The following is a 23,263-nucleotide window of genomic DNA, read 5'->3' as shown; positions in this document are numbered from 1 at the left end:
AAACAAGCATCAACAATAATAATACTAATAGTTCTATCCAAATCCTCAATACAGAAACACTCCCAAGCGGAGGATACAGAGCATGTTCTAGCATGATAAAACATAAGACAGAAGTACTAAAGACATGTTCCAACTTATTACAAACCAAAACAGAAATGCAAAAATCAGAATGTATATACTTAATAAAAACGCGTTACTCGTCATCTTTGTATGGATACTCCTCGGGAACCTGTTTAAGTAGCTTCACCTGCAACTCAAACGCATCATCTCCTCTAAGCATATCCCTGATCCATGTGACTTCAGTCTTCATCGACACCTACAAAATGTGACAAAAAAAAGTATTATCAACTCAGTATAACTATATCCCAAGTTTAACGTGAGAAAAATGTGACAGACTGACGGGTCAGATAAAACATACCATCTCTAATGCTCCCCTAACAACTCCACTTAAGATGTTGCAGTAATATAAACCTTGGCAGGTGTCCGGAAGCTCAACAAAGTCTACAAGAGGGTTATCTTCCAAAATGAGACTGCAACAAGTTCCTTCTGTGTCCCAGTTACTTACAGATGCGGTTACCCCTAAAAACATTTTGAAGCCCACCTGTTTGGAGGCAACGATTAAAACCAGAAAAACAGGTGCCAAAGAACACATAACTTGGATAGAAAATGATCGACAGAAACAAAAAGACAACACATTTACATTTCAGAAAATAGTTTGTAAAGTACATCACAAGATTGGCAATGTTAACAGACTATGCACCACCCAAACAGCCCAAAAGTGAAAAAAAAAATACACAAAACAAACTTATAATTCTGTTAGCAAAATTGAAGTATTTTGAGTATGCAGGTCATACACAAAACTGGTGTATTTGGAGTATGAGTTTTCATTTAGAACATTTACCGACACCATAAGCAGGTTAGTATTTGCTTAGGTAATTAACATATGTTGTTAGCACTTGATTATCTTAGTAAACTATATCTAATCCAATCCCTGCAGTTTTCAGATTTATGCCATTTAACCAAACCAAAATTAATCGGTCTGACTTTCAGATTTATGCCAATTGACCAAATCAGAATAGGTACAGAAAGCCATCTGACCAGAATGCCCCTCATGTGCTTGGCATATAGAAATACTAAACGGAAAAAATAAACACCATCCATCATGGTGACCTCTTGTGTTACCATATAGCAAACCTATTGGACCCAACAATAATATCTAATAAATGCTGTCTGGCTGTTAATCGGGGTTAACCCGTTCGAGTTTCGGGTTAGTTGAGTCGGGTAAGTCGGGTTTTCAAAAAAATATAAAAAAACCTAATCAGCAACCCTACCCTATTAAGGTTCAGGCTTGCTGGGTTCGGGTTAGTCGGGTTTCGGGTTAATCAGGTTAGTCGAGTTGTAACAGATATTGGGCTGCAATTTTTATTTTGAATGGCTATTGGGCCGCAAATTTTTGAATGATAACCAGGTCTCTCAATTCAGTAGAAGATGTTAACCATGTCACTTTCTTCTGCAAATGGTCATGATTAATGCATTGTGTGTCATTTGGATAAGAACATAGAGTACTGTTTCGGAATTAACTAAAAAATTTTTTTTTTTTAAATTTCAAAGAGTTAAATTATATTAAAAATAGTTCCAATTACTAAAAATCTAATGAACAAAATATGGAAAAAAGAGTTGTCGACTAGAAGCTCAATACCCATAGAAATAAGTTCACTTTACTGATCATGATTTTACTTAACAAAACTAAAATTTTGGTTGGTGTTGATGATGAAAATTTTAAGCCATGACTAACAGTAAATAATAAATTATGCATGTTATGCAGCAACAACATGGTGGGTTTTTTTTTATAATATTTATTACTGTTTTCAGAAATTATTTTCTGGGATTTAAAAAATGCAGTACATGATTTTTATACAGTTATTTAATTTAATGGAAAATGACCAGTAAATATATTCATTTAATCATTTACAAATCAAGCCGATCTCGGCTCGGCTCGGCTCGGCTCATTTACAAACCGAGCCATCTCAACTCGGCTTGTTTGCACACCTTAGCTCGGCTCGTGAACAATCATGATATACACACAAACAAACAAATAATTGGATCATGGGAGAAGATAGTCATACCTTGGCAATGACTTCAGCGGTTTCCCTAAAATCAACACACCTCGTCACATTCGATTTCGCAAGAAACTCATCAATCAGCCTGATTCCAATATTATAACCCCTAATCCATCAAAAAACAAACATAATAAACACCATTAAAACAACACATCTAGCTAGCATTTACATAAAACAACTCACACGCATCTTATAAACTAAAAATACAAAACACATACATCTGATCAAGCTGCTTATTAACTTCCTCAACCTCTTCCAAATCCGTAAGCAATTGTCGCACTATCGCCCCATACGTCAAGGTAAACAACTCAGCGTTCTACAAACAATCACAATCAAGTTACAAATCATGGTTGTAAAATCCCGCCTAGGCGCCGATTAATCGCTAGTCGGTACCTCACTGACTAGTAACCGATTAATCGCTAATATTTAAAAAACTACATATTTGATCAAATCCGATCAATCGCTAGTCCCTACCCCACCGCCTGATTAGCAATTTCTACAACAAAAATATCATAAAAACAAACAATTCCAAACAATACCACGCGCTCGACGTTGGCGAATATGGCATCACCGGATCTCGGAACAGCGGGGGCCATTGCAGGTCAACGATTAGTCTAGGCTAAATAACAATCAAGCACACGGTCTGCAAGCAAATTCTTAGAGGTTATAACATTAATAACATAATCATCATCAGATCTAGATCCTAAACATTATATTATTAATATTTATAATAACATTTTAACAGAAAAATGAATTGCAATTTGGGGGTTTTTAAAAACTAATTTCGTGGTAAATGTAGAAAATTGGGATAATAATATAATGGAAATGATGAAATAGTTATAAAAACTTACCGAGCCGGAGATAATTAACGGCTCTATTGCTTTCTTCAAAAGTACTCATATTTATTCCTTTGAAAGATGACTTTTAAGATACGCACGGTCTTAAAAGACTAAACTGAAACCTAAGGTTTTGTAAATAAGTTTTTTCAGCCCATGAAACCAAACCGTTAAATAACGGGTTGGCTCACGGTTTTAGCTAAAAACCATTACAACCGTTCTTATTTAATCGTAATAAGAGCATAGGTATGATTAAGCTTGGGTATGAGTATAATAAGTTAGGTTTCATAATTTTATATACCATGTGTTTTTAAAACAAGAGTCGATCAAAAGCTTGATGAACCTTGGAGACTAGATTAAAAGTAGGGTAGTCATTTTTATTTCTATATATAAAGATAAGATGAAAGCCATGATCATGACACATGAGCTAGTACATTATTAATTATTCTTATCTAAACCACCCTTCAGGACCGGCTCAACAGTTTATGAGGCCTAAAGCTAACTAAAATGTTGGGGCCTATTTCAAAAACTATTTTATATAAACTCTCCTCTTTTACCCGAGCTTTAGACCAACAATAAAGACTTTTTTAGGCTTCACGTTTTTGTTTGTTTAATCTTTTTGAATGACATTATTCATACTTTCAAGTTCTATTTTACATTATAATTCAAAAGTTGCAAACAAATTCACAAAGAATCTAATCTCAGTAGCAAACAATTCACATAATTTAAGTATAAAAATTGGAACAATAATCAAAATTCACAAAAAACGAAATCAAAACACGAAGAATTAGGGCTTATTAGTGTAACTTAAAGCTTCAAAATATGTTCAACAAAACCAAAAGCAAGCCGACAAGCCTTCAAACCAAACTAATTGAATTGTTAATTAGGAATCCAACAGAAACAAGAGGAATCAAATTAATCGATTATTGAACTCGGAATCAAGCCGCCAACGAAGAATTGATGTTCCAGCTTCCCACCTTCAGTTAACCATTTTGAAAGCTGATTGAAGAGATCGATTTTGAATTTCATATTCATAAATTCAAAACTTTTGCCTTTCAAAAAAAAAAATACTGAACTTCCATCTTTATTGCCCTGCGTGCTTTAGGTTAAGGCCTCTTCAATCTTCATTGTTGCTTCTGGCCCATCAATGAATAATCAGTTAACAATTAAAAAAAGCCCAATTCTGAATATGAAAGCCCATACTATATAACCCTTGGTTTAGCTGGAGGCCCAAAGCCAATGCTTTACTTGGCTGGGCCTGCCACCCTTCCATGCATGCATGCAGACTGATCATACTTCAGATGGAATATTGCGGTGAGGGAAGGTCAGGTATTCGGCATGGTGTCGATTGATCAAGGTTAGGGAGCTCTTGAGCCCTCTTTTTCACCTGTTCTTCGTCCACAATATATCGCTCCGAATGCCGCCAATCTCTTTCTCGCGGTGGATTCATGGCTTTGTGATACACATACTTCACCACATAACAATGGCATAGCTTTGGGACTCATTTGAACTCCTTGCAGCAGGAATCTCACCCTGAGAAACCAGTAACACTAGTTTAATGGTATATAACCTGGAAGTTGACCACACCCTCTTTCCCGGTGAGGATGAGGAGGATAATCGTCGGCCTTGACGTTGGCGGTAGAAAAGGCTACAAGGGCGGTGATGGGTATATATATATGAGGGAGCATTGAGCTAGGTACATACGTGGAGTGGTGGATTTAATCGGTGGTGCAATGTGGTCATTATTGTGCAACAAGACAGAAGACGTACGTAGGAGTTTGTCACATGAAAAATGTTGCATGTGAAGTATGTTTTGGAGTATGTATGAGGTGTCAGCTATCGTGATAAATATTATACTCCCTCCGTCTCTTTGAACGTGTCTACATTTCCATTTTAGTTTGTCCATTGCAAATGTCCACTTTTAAAATTTATTAACTAATTTCCATGTTTACCCTTAGGTCCCTTACACAAATACAATCATTTAAACTTTTTAGATTTTGTCTTTTTATATATGTAAGGAGCATTATAGTCATTTGTCAAGCAAAAAGTGCAATAATTCAAAATTTCTTAAAATTTGTGTTTTTCAACCATGACACTTGTTATGGGACGGAGAAAGTATCAAATATGTGATGAAATGGCTCCACGTGGACTTGAATCTGCCATGAGTCCACATAGTCAAGTAGCAAGTGTTTTAAAGAAATCAAAGTTGAATCTTGAATCAATATGAACAACGGTTTCTTGTAAGTACTCTGAAAGTTGGAAATATAAAACTAGTTCGTCTTAAAGTTTTAAAAATAAGGTATAATAAGTTATACGAGTTCAATTAATGGTTTAATAAGTTTAATTTAGATTATCGTAGAGATATTAGTTCAAAATAAGATATTTTGGTGTGTGTTAGTTATATGCTAATTATTTGGTGCCTTTTCTACTTTGCTCACAAACCCTGGGAAAGTTGTAAAGTTGAAGAGATGACAAGAATTACCATATCTTCTAGGACAGCTATACTTTACCACTTTGAGTACTTGTAATGTTTGATATTATTATTCTCTTTATTTGTAAATAAATGTCCTTAATTTAAGCAGGTAAAATCATTGTCGATGGTAGGTTTTGAAATATTAATTAACATAATGGATTGAATGTGTGTTAATTGATGAGTAGTTAGAGTTCAAATTTATCTAGGAGATTAAAGAGATACTCAAAGTCTCAAACTAAAGTCAATTAAGTTGTCCGATCACGAATGATAGAATGGGTAAAGAGGTGGGCATACGCGAGTTGGTTGTGCACATGCATACTGGTGTATGCATATATATTGGATCGATGATGTTATAAAGTAGCTGGTACTTAACTTGCATAAACAGAATGTTTCTACTTGGTGCCTTACAAACTGACAAGCAAGAATATTAACAAATATTTCACAAAACATGATGTATCCAATATATATGCATCCATTAATATTTTAGTCTCCCCCCACCCTTCATCCACACACATACACACACACACAAACAAATGCAAATGCAAAAATGTGATTGCACTTATAACCTATTACACACCACGTCAAACACTACAAATCAATATAAGGAGATAAGTTACTCGAACCCGCAGCAACGCGCGGACACTTTTGCTAGTATATATATATATAGAGTATGGTTCAAAAGTGTTTGAATGACAATTTTGAATATAAGAAAAGCCCGACTTGCTCGTTATCAATTTTCTTTCTCAATTTTGACTTCTTTAATTGTACGCACCGGTTGTTTTGTAGGTTGAAAATTTAAACATGGTTATCAAGGAACTCGTTAAGGAAGAGAAAGAAGAGAAAAACAAGCATTAAATGGAATTATCGCGTAGCTGGTGTCCGTAAAGGAAAAAGACTAGGTGAAGAGAAATATCCTATGCACAATAAGATGCATGACAAACATGGAAGTTATGTTAGAAACTATGGTTAGAAGATAGACTAAATCACCTTATCTTGAATGTTTGGATATTTATTGTGTTAGTATAAGAATATTTGACATTTTAATTTGTAATTTGGTGAAATGTTTTATACTCCCTCCGTTCCATTATAAGTGTCTTAGTTTGATTTTTCAAGTCTTTCTTGTTTAACTTTGATCGACAATATTTTTGTCTGTGCCATATAATACTTGATGAAAATTATATCAATGTAAAATACATTTAAAACCCAATCCATTCCACTACGTGAATATTGGCTTTTAGCCACACACATGCTCTGGGCGGTTTGCCACACCTCGGTCTAAATGTGTGGTTAAAGGTCGCTTTCGCCACACATTTGTTATTCGTGTGACTAAAAACACACCTGTTAGAACCTTTAGCCACATAAATTAGATATTTGTGGCAAAAAATCACACCTGCTGGAACATTTAGCCACACTTTTTCAATTCGTGTGACAAAAAACACACCTGTTAGAACCTTTAGCCACATAAATTAGATTTTTGTGGCAAAAAATCACACCTGTTGGAACATTTAGCCACACTTTTCCAATTCGTGTGACAAAAAACACACCTGTTAGAACCTTTAGCCTCATAAATTAGATTTTTGTGGCAAAAAATCACACCTGCTAGAACATTTAGCCACACTTTTTCAATTCGTGTGACAAAAAACACAGTTGTTCGAAACCGTTAGCCACACTTTCATAAAAAATGTGACTTTTACTTGCCACACTTAGTAAACTATGGCCAAATATGATCTACGCTCACAATAGTTTGATAACGATGTGGTTAAAAACTAATACATATGGCCACACTTACGGGTATATGTGACCATAGAGTATTGTTTGTTAGCCACTTATAAGTTTTATATGTGGCTAAAAGTTAACGGTGACAGCAAACAAAACGTGTGACCGTTAGTAGTTAATGGCCACACTTTAATTGTTTCATATGTGGCTAAAAGCTTATACATGTGGTCACACTTAAGGGGTTTATGTGACCATAAAGCATTATTTTATAGCCACTTATAAATTTTTATGTATGGCTAAAAGCTAACAGTTATATTAAAACAAAAGTGTGACTATTGATAATTAATAGCCACATTCTAATTCTTTTGTGTGACCAACCAGACATCCACTCTTCAGTAACCAATCTGAACCCTAATCCATCACCTGCTGCTAATACTTTCATCACTCGTTAACATCGATTGAAGCTCATCTTGGTTAGGTAGGTGATTTATACTTTAATTTTGAGAAATTTGGGTGTTCGAGGGTTTGAATGTAAGCAATTAGGTCTTGGATTCAATCGATTAGTATGCGTTCTAATTTAAACAATCTTGATACAAGTTGCAAGTGACATTTTTGAATCTTTACTTTTTATCATTGATGGATTTATATTTTCTAACGGGGTTTTTAACATGATTAATCAGAACACTAGTGATGTCATAAACATGTTAGGGTTTGAGTTTTGTTGAGAACAGTTGGCTGACAGATTCGTTCTCATTTATTGATTAGTCTGTAACTCGCTATTAAATGATGATTATTGATCGATTTTTGATTTTAGGATATAGTATTCTGAGTCTAGTTTCCAGAAAGGTAAATTTTGTAATTTTTGGATGAGAATTGAATACCTTTTATGATTTTACAAAAACATATGTCAAAGCTGATTCGGGGAGTTATATTCTGGTCCATTTTTCGGACACCATAACTCCCTAATGACAAACCCAAACGGGTTGGTTCCACTTCTGGAACTTAGTATTATGAGTTTAAAAGATAACCCAATTGGTCTTACACAATTTGGTTTAATGAGTTGATAGAACCATTAAACTAGTTTTTGTTGCGCAATCTGCTGAACTCTTAGTATCTATTTGTAATGGTTGAATTATTGTGAGTTTTGTATGCTTGAGAAAAATATAATAAAAATTGTTTTAGAAACCTGATTCATATATCATACTGTGGTAAATTTTGTAGAATTTATCCTTAATATTTTCTTTGTGAATAAAATCAGTTTGTACATGCCAGAATCTGTCTCGTGAACTGAATGATCATAACTTAAGTTGTATGATGAATATTTGGTTGCTTTGCCATGATATGATGTGTGGATACATGTTAGGACTTTCGGTACTGTTGACATTACTTATTATCACCAACGATTCGTCGGGTCAAGTTTGTGTTTGTGTGTGAGTTCATACGTGAGTCTTAGAGTCATGTGTTGTTGAACATACTCTCATAACTTAAAACACTTGTACTAGGTTGTCCTTGTTATCACCAACGTTGTCCTTGTTCAAAAAAAAGACTCGAGACCCGTTTTGACCCGTTCCGACCTTGACCCATTTTGACCCGGACCCGTTATGACCCGAACCTTTTGACCCTGACCCGTTCCGACCCGAACCATAACAACCTTTTTTTTAGTTGATCTGTTCCAACCCTGACACGTTTCGACCGTAACCCGTTCCGACCCATAACCCGTTTCGACCCTACCTAACCCATTTGCCACCCCTATGTTTAATGTATATCGACGGGTTAGGCGAGTTGTACCTCTTAAGACACAATTTAAAATTATATGCATAATGGGCTATTAGAGATTTCAAGGCCCAATATGGCCCATTAGGACATGTATGACTTGTATTTGTCTATTATGGTCTAATATGACTCCCTATAACACGATATAACCCTTAAATATCTAATGTTACATATCACATGCCATAATAGGCCACTAAGAGATTACAAGCACTAATATGGCCCATTAGAGCGACTATGACATGAAAAAGGCTATAATGGGCCACTAGCACCAACAAGGCCCAATAAGACCTATTGATGAAAGTATCACATGTTATCGGCCATTAACATCTAACTATGACTAATGACATTCCTATACAACCTTCTTAAAGCAACTATGATGTGATAAAGGCTATAATGGGCCACAAACACCAATTAAGGTCCAATAAGGCCCATTGATGAAAGTATGACATATTATTGGGCTTTAACCAAACTATGACTCACTAAACTCATATTCAACCCTTTTAGAGCAACTATGATATGATAGAGACTACAATGGGTCACTAACAACAATCAATGCCCAAGACGGCCCATTAATGCAAAGTATGACATGCTACTGGGCGTTAACACCAACTATGAGTCACTACAATCCTATACAACCTGTTAAATTAACTATGACATAATATAGATATATTGGGCCATTAACAACAATCAAGGCCCAATATGTTCTATTAATAAAAGTATAATATGTTATTGGGCGTTGACACATGAGTATGGCTCACTACACTCATATACAATCTCCTTGTAGCGACTATGACATGATAGGTAATATAATGGGCCACTAATACCAATCAACGCCATTTGATGAGACCAACTATGACTCACTACACTCCTATACAACCTGTTAACGTAACTATGACATGATAGACCCATACTGGCCATTAACAACAATCAAGGTCCAATAAGGCCCATTGATGAAAGTATGACATATTATTGGGCGTAACCAAACCATGACTCACTAAACTCATATTCAACCCTTTTAAAGCAACTATGATATGATAGAGACTACAATGGGTCACTAACAACAATCAAGGCCCAAGACGGCCCATTAATGCAAAGTATGACGACCAACTATGACTCACTACACTCCTATACAACCTGTTAACGTAACTATGACATGATAGAGACGATATTGCCCATTAACAACAATCAAGGCCCAATATGGCCCATTAATAAAAGTATGACATGTTATCGGGCGTTGACAAATGCCTATGGCTCACTACACTCATATACAACCCTCTTGTAGCAACGGGGACATGATAGATGCTATAATGACCACTAATACCAATCAAGGCCCATTGATGAATGTATAACATGTTGGGCCATTGACACAAATCAAGGCCAAATAAGGTCTATTGACGAAAGTATGGTGTGTTTCAGGTGTTAACACCTAACCATAACTAATGACAGTCCTATACAACTCTTTTAGAGAAATTGTGACATGATAGATGTTATAATGGGAAACTAACATCGATCAAGAACTAGTATGACCCACTAATAAAAGTATGGTTTATTGGGCGTTAACACTGATTACTACACTCTTATACAACTCTTTTAGAGCAACTATAAATATCACTAGTATTTATTTTATATGTTTTTATATTTAAAATACAATTTTTTATATTATAAAGTTTTAATTAGTTGTTATATATATATACACTAACAACTCTTTATTTTAATTATTAAAAATAAATTAAATTCATATTTAGTTAATTTTACTTCTCTCAAAATTTCAAATTAAATTCAACCCCCTCTTTTCTTCAAAAAAATTTGAATTACCCTCATATTCTTAAATTTAATTTGACCACATATTTAACCTACCTTTTTTTCTTTCTCTTCATTCCTTCTTATTATTCTTCTTCTTCATTTCTTTACACCCACCATAATCCTCAATCATTAATTCTCTAACTCACTCAATTCTTAACCAAATCCTTTGATTCCGGGCTCTAATCTAATTATTTTTGCGAGAGGAATTCACGTGTGGTGTCGGTTTTCATCAATTCTGTCTCGTTTTTTGCCAGATTCGTGTTGAGTGTGAAGAACCCTAAGAACCAAGTTTGGGGATTTTCAATTTTAAGTGTTATTTCTTGTAATTGAAGCTTAGTACATCTTCTTTAATCGCTAAAAAGGTATGTATTTCACCTGTTTGATGGCAACAGTTTGCTGACAGATTCGTTTTCGTTTATTTATTGGTATGTAACTTGATGTTAAACGATGATTACTGAACGATTTTTGATTCTAGGATATAGCACTATGAGTCTAGTTTCCAGAAAGGTAAAGTTTGTAATTTTTGGACACGTTTTGAATAGTTTTTATGATTTTACAAAAACACTGGTCAAAGCTGATTCGGGGAGTTATATTTTGGTCTGTCTTTCCGACACCATAACTCCCTAATGACAAAACCAAACAGGTTGTTTCCAGTTCTGAAAGTTAGTATTATGAGTTTTGAAGACAACCTAATTGGTCTTGCACAATTTAGATTAATGAGTCGATAGAACCATTAAACAAGTGTTTGTTATGCAATCTGCTGAACTATTGGTACATATCTTTAATGGTTGAATTATTGTGAGTTTTGTATGTATGAGAAAAATATTATAAATTTTTTTTTGAGAAACCTAATTCATATATTCTACTGTGGTAGATTTTGTGAATTTATACTTAATCTTTTCTTAGTGAATAAAATTAGTTTGTACATGCTATAATCTGTCTCGTGAACTAAGTGATCATAAGTTAAGTTGTATGATGAATGTTTGGTTGATTTGCCATTATACGATGTGTGAATACATGCTAGGACTTTTTAGTACAGTTGACATTGAATATTATCACCAACAAGTCGTCGATTCAAGTTTTTGTTTGTGTATACATTATGTCTAATGTGATTGTGCGTGATAGTCGTCGTGCTTTGAGGTTTCGCCTCACATTAACCCTTTACTAGTTATGATGCTAATATTTTAACAATTTTAGGTTCAAAAAGTTAGAGCCGAAATGGAAAAATATGAAAAGAAGTCAAGAAACGAGTTGGAAGAACGAGCGCAACGAATGGAATAAATGGAAAAAGAACTTAAGGAAAACGAAGAAATTAGGCAAAAACAATTTGACTAGTTTATGAGAAAGTTTGAGGTCGGTAGTAATTAGTAGTAGTTTTAAATATTTTGAATTCATAACTTATTAGTGAAGGTTTGTTAATGTAAACTTGTTTTGAATTTATGTTATTGTGTTTGTTAAACTTATGAAATAGCCACATTTATCTATGTGTGATCAAAAGTATGATAATAGCTACACTTTATATTACAAAAGCATTATGTGTGACAAACGGTAAGATAATGGCCACACCACAAACTACAAAAGAGTGTTTGACTGGCAAGTTCACATTTTTAGCCACATTAACAATAACCTCCTGTGTCTATATGATATGATTAGCCACACAATACCTCACTATGTGTGACGAAAAGTTTGACAATAGCCACACTTTAAATTACAAAAAGCATTATGTGTGACAAACGGTAAGACAATAGCCACACTATAATCTACAAAGGAGTGTTTGGGTGGCAAGCAAACATTTTTAGCCACTTTTAATGTAATTTCTAGTGTCTGTATGATATAATTAGCCACTCTATTTTTAATTTAAGTGGCCATTTCTTTGTTATATCCACACGGTATAGGTCACAATGCAAGCTTAACACAATCCTATTGGCCACATTATTATAAAATTCATGTGGCTAAAACATGAATTCATGTGGCTGTATACGTGCAATGGTCACTCATAGTAAATATTCATGTGGCCATTTTCTACCGTTTAGCCACACTTATTGGAGAGGATTTTTAATGGCCAGCAACTAATGTCTGTACCCTTTAGCCACACTTATTACCACATAAGGCCACTAAAAACTGTGTGTGGCCATATCATACCCACGGTGTCGCGACCTTTGGCCACATATGACTTGAACCAAATGTGTGTGGCTAAAGGCCTACGACCACACTTTTTTCGTGTGGCCGAAGGTCAATTTTCACGTAGTGTTCATATATTTTACATCAAGTATTATATAACACAAACAAAAATATTGTCGGTCAAAGTTAAACAAGAAAAACTTGAAAAATCAAAGTAGGACACTTATAATAGGACGAAGGGAGTATATAATTTTGAAAGCTTGACAATGTTTAAGTTGAAATAAGGCTAGCCGTCGCAAAAATTCGTAAGTTGTATAAAGGCGGAAGCAGTCACAAAGTTGCAACGAGAAGTGGTCACAACATTCACAACCGTTTTTTAAGGAAGCAAAATCCAAAGTGTTTTTCCAACCACAGTTTCGGTCACAAAAAAGCAATTGCTACCGCTTTGTGACCGCAAATTCGATCACAAAAGCCAACTTTCTAGTAGTGAGGTATGATTCATGATATAAACATCATCATCCAGTATAAGTTAGTTTTTATTTTACTTCATGACTAAGTTGGGTACAAGTATTAATTAGGTTTCATATATATAATCATTAGTTATATCATAAGTTTTAAAACAAGAGTAAGCTTGATGAACCTAGCTTTGGGACTGGTTTGAACTCCCGGCAGCACCTTTTGGAAGGAATCTCACCCTTCTTGAGGAACCTGTAACACTGGTTGAATGGTAACTGTTGTAAAACTCCGCCACACCCTTTTTGCCTAGGAGGAAAATCGCCATTGACGTCGGAGGCAGCAAAGGCTACAAGGGCCGTGATCAAGACGAGTGCAAGAATTGCTAGCTTTGCCATTGTTGTTGATGTTGTTGTGTGAATTGAAATGTGGTGGTGATGGGTATATATATATATATATATATATTTGAGGGCTGCATGGAGCTAGGTGTACTGCGTACATACGTGGAGTGGTGATGGTGCAATGTGGTCATTGTGGAGTAACAAGACAGAACACGCACGTAGGAGTTTGTCACATGAAAAATGTTGCATGTGAAGTGTGTTTTGGAGTATGTATGAGGTGTCAACTCTCTTGATAGGAATATCAAATATGTGACTAAATGCCTCCACGTGGACTTGAATCAAAATTGAATATTGAATTAAGTATGAATCTAGGTTTCTTGTAAATAAACATTATGAATATGAAACCATATCGTCGTTGAGATATACAAGTTCAATTAATGATTAAATTTTTATGTTCCAACACACACAGAGCCAATATTTGTGAATTGTATGAATATCTTCTAAAAACCGATTTGCTTCTGTTGAATACAGCGACTTGTTAGATTGTTTTCGAACATCTAACGTTCGTTTATGGAGGACCGATTCTCCAATCTAGGGGAATGGTAATGTGTGATCGGAAAGCACATAAGGGGACTCAATTTAGCAATTTGAACATAAAGTATAATCATGAAAGGATGGAAGGGGACAAGAACAATTGAAATCCTAATTTCAAAGATTTGGATTGTATCTCAACTTCAATCGAAACCCTAATTTTAAAGCGGGAAAAACGTTTGGTTTTGTGAAGCTAATCAAAGTCCTCAAGCGTAGATAACATGTTAAGAGTTCTTAGTCAAATACGGGTTGGAGGCTATAAGGTTTTTCATTCGTTAGCAAGATTCTCAAGGAATGAAAGCAACATAATCGAGGCTTGGAAAAGGGGGGGGGGGATTAATTAACATTTACAAAAAATTCATTTAGAGGAATGGTAATAGTTATGAAAAACTAAAATTTGCGAATACGAAGCAAGAGTCGGAAAAGTATCATATGCCATCTCCTACAGTTGAGAATAAGCCTTATCCTAATGATCTTCTTGGATTCTCCTATGGGTGCTGCTAAACGTACCACTCTTATACCATTATACTAAATTAACCCCCTTAAACTTATTACATCAATTATTAGTTCTTAACATTATATATCAGTTCCTACAACATTTTTTTTCACTTGATAATCTCCACTATACATATCCAATTAAAAACTATCAAGTATTACTATTAATTTATTTTGTTAGTATTAATTATATTGTAAATATTTATAAATCTTTTTTTTAAATTTTAACAGTATATATATTTATAATATATATCTTTTACAAAATAAACCCGAAACCCTACATCCAAAAACCTAAACCCGAACCCAAAACCCTAAACTTGAAAACCTAAACCCGATAAATTATAACATCAATTTTACATTTGTTCACATGATTCAAATATTTCATAATTGGTAATTCAATTATTATATGATATTAATTGTTATTATATATATATATATATATATATATATATATAAAAAGCAAGATTTCACCCTCTCAGCAAAAGTACTATTAATCATGAAACTATTAAATTTCGACCACACATTTTTAATAGTCTTCAGCTATTCATCAAACTACTAAATTTCGACCACTCATTTTGCCATAGTTTCCACACCACACACGTGTGATCCCATCTATGTTATCTTTAGTGGAAGGCTTTGGTCACTTCACTTTTCTACTGACGCTTACTTTCTTTTTGCCATTCACACAATCAGGTAACATTATTTTGGGTATGTAATGTTATGTATCTGTTGGTGTTCTTATATTTAGTTAAACTTTGTTACATGTGTCCTTTTGTTCATATTTTCTGATTTTTGCAGGTCATCGTCTCTGTACTTTGTGGTTTTCCATTGCCGGCAGTCGTTCCGAGGTTTTTTCGTTGCTGGTGGTGGCTCGAGACGCCTACGGTAGCGGCCACTTTAGATTTACTTTATTGCATATCTTTGTGGCCTTTGATTAGCCCTTCCTTATCTGAGATATTTAACTGAGATTGTTATGAACAAATATATTCGTATGTTGTTTACCTACGGTTTCGTGTGTTACATAATTTTGGAGTTTTCTGGTATATTATTATTAATCGATGATTATGGGGAATTCTCATCTAAGATGTATTTTTAGGGCTTTGTAATTTGTATTCTTCAAGTCTTTGCATAGGCTGTGATGACTTAGTGTTATTCGACTAATGATTGTGGTTGGCGTGGCAGCCATAGGATGACAGGTGTACGACAAATCTTGGTTTTGCACTTGCAACGCCGTTGCGGCCATGGTGGTTGAATAGTTTTGCTTCAACATTAAAACAGTCTTAGCCTCAACAAGGGAAAACTCAATTAGCATTTTCTGTTCATATGGGTATAGTTACTGAAACGGCTCTCGAGAGGTATGTTGGTGTGAGTCATGTGTGCAATGTTGGGTTTATTTTGTGACTTGGTTAATTTGTAGGAGACTTCAAAATGTAATTTCGTGTTAATCCCTTATTGTTGTTTGTTATGGTTGGTGTTTAAATTGCATTTTGGTGTTTGTAAACTGTTATATATAATTATGTTTGATACTTTGGCTTTTAATTTAGTGTTAATTCCTTATTGTTATGTGGTTTAAGTCCATATGTGTGTGTGCTTAATGTGTTTGGTTATAGTTAGGCATTGTCTTTGCGTATATGATTATTTTGGTGTATGCTTAGGTGTGTTGCCACGCGCCGCAACGCCCGGGTATGAAAACTTATTGTATTTAATTATAATTTTTCTGGTTAATAAGCAAAGTACTGTTTAGTTCAAATAATATATAATTTAATATTTATTTAATTTTATCATTTCAGGTTATGGCTCCCTACTATAATAGCTAATGTCATGAATGGAGTATTTGCTGTAAAAATGTCTTACTTATTGTACAAGATTGGATGTATATATTTTTATTATTCATGTATTTATGTATTTTTCACAATTCCTATAATTTAATTGTTTTTTATATAATCAATCTTATATTGTTGTTGGTCAAAGTCTATTTAACATATGTTTATTGGATTTTAATAATCCCTATTGAATGATATTGGCCGATAATAATCCATATTCATTTTATCGCCATCAGTGGTCCCAAAATTAAAAAATTTGGGCTCCAATGGAGCCCTGTTAAAAAGGACTTACGTCGTTATACTTTTTACCGAATTTCAAACAAATGTTTTAGGGCTTTTGATCGAAGGAGAATTCGAGTCGACTAATGCAAAACTTAGTTCGAAACGGCGCTCCAAAACGACGAAATAATGCTTCAATTCGGGTCTTTGAACTTACAATTAACAAAAATCAAGCCGTTTGGATCAGCCTTTTGAGCTAACTTTTATACCAATCGACTCGTATTCTCCTTACGATCAAAAGCCCTTAAACATTCGTTTGAAATTCGGTAAAAAGTATAACGACGTTAAGTCCTTTTTAACGGGGGACCATTGGGGGCCAACTTTTTTAAATTTGGGACCGCCAATGGCTATAAAATGAATACGGATTATTAATGGCCAGTACCATTTAATAGTGATTATTAAAATCCAATAAACCTTTAATATATTTTCATGATTTTGAATCATTTTCAAAATCGTTTTAATATAATTCTCTGACTATCATTATTGGTCAAATTCTATTTAATATGTTTCAATGTTTTTAATTTAAATTTATTATCATGGGCAATTAAATCATCAATGTCAAAGAAATTTAAAAAAAATATATACTTTCCAATATTACCAGACTTTATGTGTTAAAATAATACACATTTATGTATTTCTGCTTTTATTTAATACACATTATTTTTTATTTATATTGATAATCTATTTAATAGTCATTTTAAAAACCGATTTTCAATATTGTTTTTAGAAAGTTTTAGTGTTTTGATACTATTCATATCATTAACGTTTCCAATTTTAATATTTGACTATTTTCTAATTAATTTAAAATTATTTGATGGAGAGTGGGTTGATTGTGTTTGTTTTGGTTATTACGAATGTATTTTAGCTATTAATTTTCTATCATTTATTATTTTATGTAGCTTAGACAATTTATGTAAATTAATTCATAACAATCTTTATTTTTCTGTGTTAAAATTTTATATGAATAACAATCTTTTTATATACACAATCTAAATGTTTAATATTTTGGTTACAAACTTATGTTAAATATTTATGGTTTAATTTGTTAGTTATGAAATTTTATGGTTGTCTATATATATATGGTTGCTTATACGTTTTCAACCCATGTGTAACATGGGCTACTATTCTAGAAGTATTTGGTGGGTTAGATACTTTTACATAAATGAATTTTTGATCATCTATGTCGATTCAAGTTAACCGATAGTCCTCATATCCAGTAGAGTAAGTTGTGTTATTGTTGTTTCCTTTGTAATATTTTTAATTTCTATGTCTTTAATATCTTAATGAACACCAAATATAAATAACCTACAATTGTCACTAAAGTTAATAGTATTTGATTTCCCGGTATTTAATTTTATAGATTTGAGTATTAAAATAATTCATTAATTCAGCAAAATTGAAACAACATGCTCTATAAAATTCTATTTTCATATTTATGTTGTTCATCCTTTTCATATGCTAACCATATTATATTCTATTATAGATGTCTTCATAATTAAAGAAAATTTAATTTAAGGTCAATCAACGTCTTCCAATAAGAGGAGTAATTCAAACGGTTAGTTAATTTAATATTTTTTAGTTACCCTTTACATGTCTTTCTAAAAATGCATTTTTTTTTTGCAAACGTGTAGCTTCAACGCCAAGAAAACTACTTACTAGCATTTTAAACGACAACATTTTATTTTAAGCGCGTTAATACACAGTATTGTATTAAAATATAATTTTTTTTAACTAAAATAGAGTAAATAAATATTAATATGTTATTAACTAAAAATTAGGCACTTGTAACAGAAATTTATAAATGATTTTTAATATATCTACCATGAACTACATTATGGGTATATTTGGCAAAACTAGCTGGTAGCTGTAGCTAGAAGCTGCTAAGTGGTGGCTGGAAGCTGTAGCTGGTAGCTTTTTAGATATATTTAGATGTTTGGCAGAGTAGCTGGAGCTTTTAATAAAATGCATAAAATTACTAAAATGGGCATACTAAAAAAAATAATAGTAAATGTATTTATTTTGGAAGGTTATTTAAGTAAATTTAAATTATAAAAGCTTGTAGCTCTTTTTAAACGCTAATAGTAGAAGCTTTAAGCTTTTTTCTGCTGACCTAAAAGCTTCAAGCTCCTTGAACCAAACAAAATTTTTAACTGAGTAGGATCTTTTTCTTAAAAGTTTGAAACTTGAAGCTGCTAAAAGCTTCCTGCCAAACATACCCTATACCTTTTGATAAACAAAATTTTAATAACATTGAATGTATGTTTACACTTTCTTTTTTCTATTTTCTTTTTTAGAAATGATATGAAACATAATTTTTAGTTATCCAATACTATTTTATTTTCTTAAAACCAATTAAAATATATTTTTTAATTAAGATGTGTATACGAATCAATTTATGTTAATTAGAGGCGCCAATATATACTCAATTTTTATTGTTTCCATGCTTAGCAACAAAATTCACAAATTTAGTTGTGCACCATATAAAAATCAGTTCTTTTGGTTTTTAAGTAAGATCATTCCAATTATTATTTTTTTATATTTTTATTTGAATTAAAATTTTCATAAACACATTATACTAAATAAAATCAAAAAGACCAAAATTATTTTGACTCATAGATTGGTTCTAAAAGTTGGTGTGCCAATAATGTTACTAAGGAATATGAATCGGAAGAACGGTGTGTGTAATGGAACTAGATTGCGAGTAATTAATTTGGGTAGACGTTTTGTAGTAAAAGTGATTTCAGATACTAATATTGATTATCGCACTTATATAATTCGTTGTGGTCTAACACATTCAGATAAGAAACTTTCGTTTAAATTGAAGAGAATGTAATTTTTTCTAGTTGTAGTTTGTTTTGCAATGACTATTAACAAAAGTGAAGGTCAATCTCTAGCAAAAATAAGATGGAGAAGATGTTAATGGCCAAGTGCATAACTTTGCGGGATGAAAATAAATAGATTGGTTGCATATGGACAAGATTTAAGGAAAATTTATTAAACTCATTTTCAACCAATACTGTAAAAAGAGAAAACTCTATTTCTATAATATATTAAACTATTTTCTAACCAAGATCATTGTGCAATTTGATTATGTAGACCAATATATCATATGTTGGAGACACTTGTCCTCGTGGATATAAAGATTATTAATACAGATTAATATCTAAAACCAAGATTTTAAGATTTATACATATTGTTGGGCTCAATGAGAACTACTAAATATTTAAGAACCACTAAAAATTATTTTATTCACCTTTTGTATGTATTAAAAGATGAATACATTATTATTATTATTATTATTATTATTATTATTATTATTATATTACTAATGGAAAATTGAATACGTCACTATGTCGAATGGTTGCCACATCCGGACTAGTAGGCATATGAATATGTAGTTAGGCATGCCAAAATGTATTGTTGTGCAAGTTTGTGTCATGATTTAGAACATGCTTGAGCTAATATGGGCTATTAGCATCTTGAGTTCAAGTCATAACAAGTTTAAGTCAATATTAAAGTGTATACAAGTTATGGCTCTATGAATCGTTAAACAAGTCATATAAGCCAATTAATGTTCCTAAGTGTTTAGTTATTAGCTATTAAAAAAACCAATTTGTTCCTTTTTATATTAATCTTTGACAACAACAAAATACTACAAATTAAAGTATAAACCTTGTATACAAGGAAGTATTTAGGGATTTGTAAATACTAAATTTATGATAATTTTGTTAAATAAATAGTTAAATTGTATAGACTTTTTTTCGTGTTTATTTTAAATTACACTTCAATTAGTTCTTCTTACATCTTGTCAAAGTGAAAGACACTTAAACTTTAAAAAAAACATGAGGCTCACAGTTGGATGCAAATCCTTACATGTTGAAGAGATAAGGGGGAGGGGGTGGGGTCCAAATGACGACGAATGAATGCACAAATACTCGATGATCTTCTAATTAATTAACAATTCATTATATCTAATATATGATTTAATAGACTTTGTCTATTATTCGATATTAAACAAGTTCAATGAACTTACTTTCAAGAATGGACAATGTTGTCTGTTAAAATTATGTGTACTTATTAGACGATTTCTATATTTCCACCCGTGACGCCCACGGGTCAATAAGCTGGTATGTTTATAAAAGAAGAGTCGATCGTAAGCTTGATGAACCATGGAGGCTAGATTAAAAGTAGGGCAGTCATTTTATTTCTATATATAAAGATAAGATGAAAGCCATGATCATTACACATGAGCCACATTATTATTATTATCTAAACCACCCTTCCATGCATGCATGCATCGATCGACTAGAGGTCATTTGTCTGATCATACTTCAGATGGAATATTGCGGTCTGGTGAAGGAAAGGTTGGGGATTTGGCATGGCCTCCGTTGATCAAGGTTGCAAAGGTTAGGGAGTTCTTATGCCCTCTTGGTCACCTGTTCTTTGTCCACAATATACCGATCCGGATGCTGCCAATCTATATCTCGCGGTGGACTAAGGACTTCTCGGTACAAATACTTCACCACGAAACAATGGCATGGCTTTGGGACTGGTTTGAACTGCTTGCAGCACTTTACAGAAGGAATCTCACCCTTCTTGAGGAACCCGTAACACTGGTTCAATGGTATTTTACCTAAAAGTTCACCACACCCTCTTTCCCATGGAGGAGAATCATCCTCCGCGGTAGCAAAGGCTACAAGGGCTGTGATCAAGGCGAGTGCGAGAACTGCTGGCTTTGCCATTGTTGGTCGATCGTTGTGTGAATTGAAGTGTGGTGGTGATGGTATATATGTTTGACGGCTGCATGGAGCTAGGTACATACGTGGAGTGGTGGATTTAGTCGGTGGTGCAATGTGGTCATTGTGGAGCAACAAGACAGAACACGCACGTAGGAGTTTGTCACATGAAAATGTTGCATGTGATGTCTGTTTTGGAGTATGTATGAGGTGTCAAAACTCTTGATGGCAATATCAAATATGTGATGAAATGGCTCCACGTGGACTTGAATCCAGCTATGATATATAAACCCAATTCAATGTTAGTGAGGCTAATTGAGTTTGTTAATGCGTTAATGTTTTAAATTATAGATATAAACCAGGATGCCATGAAACATAGTTCATAAATAGTTAAGTTACATTGACTGCAATCATCCATCTTTCATCAATAAATCAATCACGCGTATATAACATGTATTACATGATAGCCATTGTGGATTTCAGACAATCAGGGCCAGCTCAACTAATATGGGGGCTTAAATCAAAACAAAATTTTGGGACCTTTTGATAACAATTGTTAAGAACAAAAAATTGATTATTACCAATTTTAAACTTATAATCTATACTTTAGTAACAACCAAGCATACCACCACACCAATACAGTAATTTGAGTTTACTATACTCACTATAATATATCTATATATAATTTTTTTTCGGATTTAGGCCTAAACCCCAACTTGTTTTTGCTGTCCCACGAGCCACCGCTGCATACAATTGTTTTTTTTGTATCTCCAATATGGTGATGAACGTTGACAAACATTCTGAGTGTATTATAGACCAGTTATATCTATAACTGGCACGATCTATATAAAGAATTGTTACCTCACCGTTTGATGGGTATCGGCCCTTGGGGTTTCTTAGATCATCTCCAATAAGAGATTCTTGGAGATTTTGAAAGTGAGAAAATACGAGTTGGAGGAGAGAGATAATTAAGAGGAGAAAAGAAGTTGTGATAAAATTATTGTGCAAGACTTTCTAAAACATGTATGTGATCGGAGATGAAGAAGAGAAAAGAGAGAACATATGAGAGAACTATTTTAGTGGCCATTAACATCTTAATAACATCATAAAAAATCACCTCTATTGGTGATCCTTTTAGGATTGGGATGGGTACGTTGTATAGGTCCTTCAGTATCGCCATGATTGTTAAATGATTATGTCATGCTCATGAGTTTGTCACGTGAAACAAGTATGTTTTGGAGTATGAGGTGCCAACTCTTTTGATAGGAATATCAAATTTATTATGAAATGGTTCCACGTGGACTTGAATCTGACATGATTCCACATAGTCAAGTAGCAAGTGTTTTGAAGAAATCAAAGTTGAATCTTGAATTAATATGAACAATGGTTTCTTGTAAGTACTCTGAAAGTTGGAAATATAAAACCATTTATTTAAATTTAGAAATTGGTTAAGGTATAATAAGTTATACGAGTTCAATCAATTATTTAATAAGTTTGATTTAGATTATGCTAGCGATATTAGTTCAAAATAAGATATATTGGTGTGTTATAGTTATATGTTCACAAATAAGTTGTTTAACTTGGCTTTCCGTGCTTTATTAAGATGTTTTATATTATATTATGTTATATTATATCAAAACAGGTCTTTTAATTGTTAATAACCTGCATTTGATGATAAGTTAACCTAATTCAGTATTAGTGAG

The 23,263-nt window shown here is 33.2% G+C and overlaps 1 protein-coding gene across 1 annotated transcript; it reads right to left on the bottom strand.

The window, feature by feature from the left end:
• Positions 1 to 10: 10 nt before the first annotated feature.
• LOC143607576 (uncharacterized) lies at positions 11 to 2,763 on the bottom strand. Its single transcript, XM_077082971.1, has 5 exons — positions 2,660 to 2,763; positions 2,339 to 2,436; positions 2,127 to 2,226; positions 419 to 601; positions 11 to 316 (listed from the first exon to the last, which is right to left on the bottom strand). Exons 1-5 carry the CDS (start codon positions 2,714 to 2,716, stop codon positions 194 to 196), a joined length of 561 nt encoding a protein of 186 aa, XP_076939086.1. The 5' UTR covers positions 2,717 to 2,763; the 3' UTR covers positions 11 to 193.
• Positions 2,764 to 23,263: the final 20,500 nt, after the last annotated feature.

This window comes from Bidens hawaiensis, unplaced genomic scaffold, assembly GCF_021521415.1.
Source record: "Bidens hawaiensis isolate Kalapana, Puna unplaced genomic scaffold, B.hawaiensis_p1.1 tig00083730_1, whole genome shotgun sequence".
Taxonomy (NCBI): domain Eukaryota; kingdom Viridiplantae; phylum Streptophyta; class Magnoliopsida; order Asterales; family Asteraceae; genus Bidens; species Bidens hawaiensis.
The sequence above is the reverse complement of the archived record's forward strand: the minus strand, read 5'-3'. Positions and strand labels throughout refer to the sequence as shown.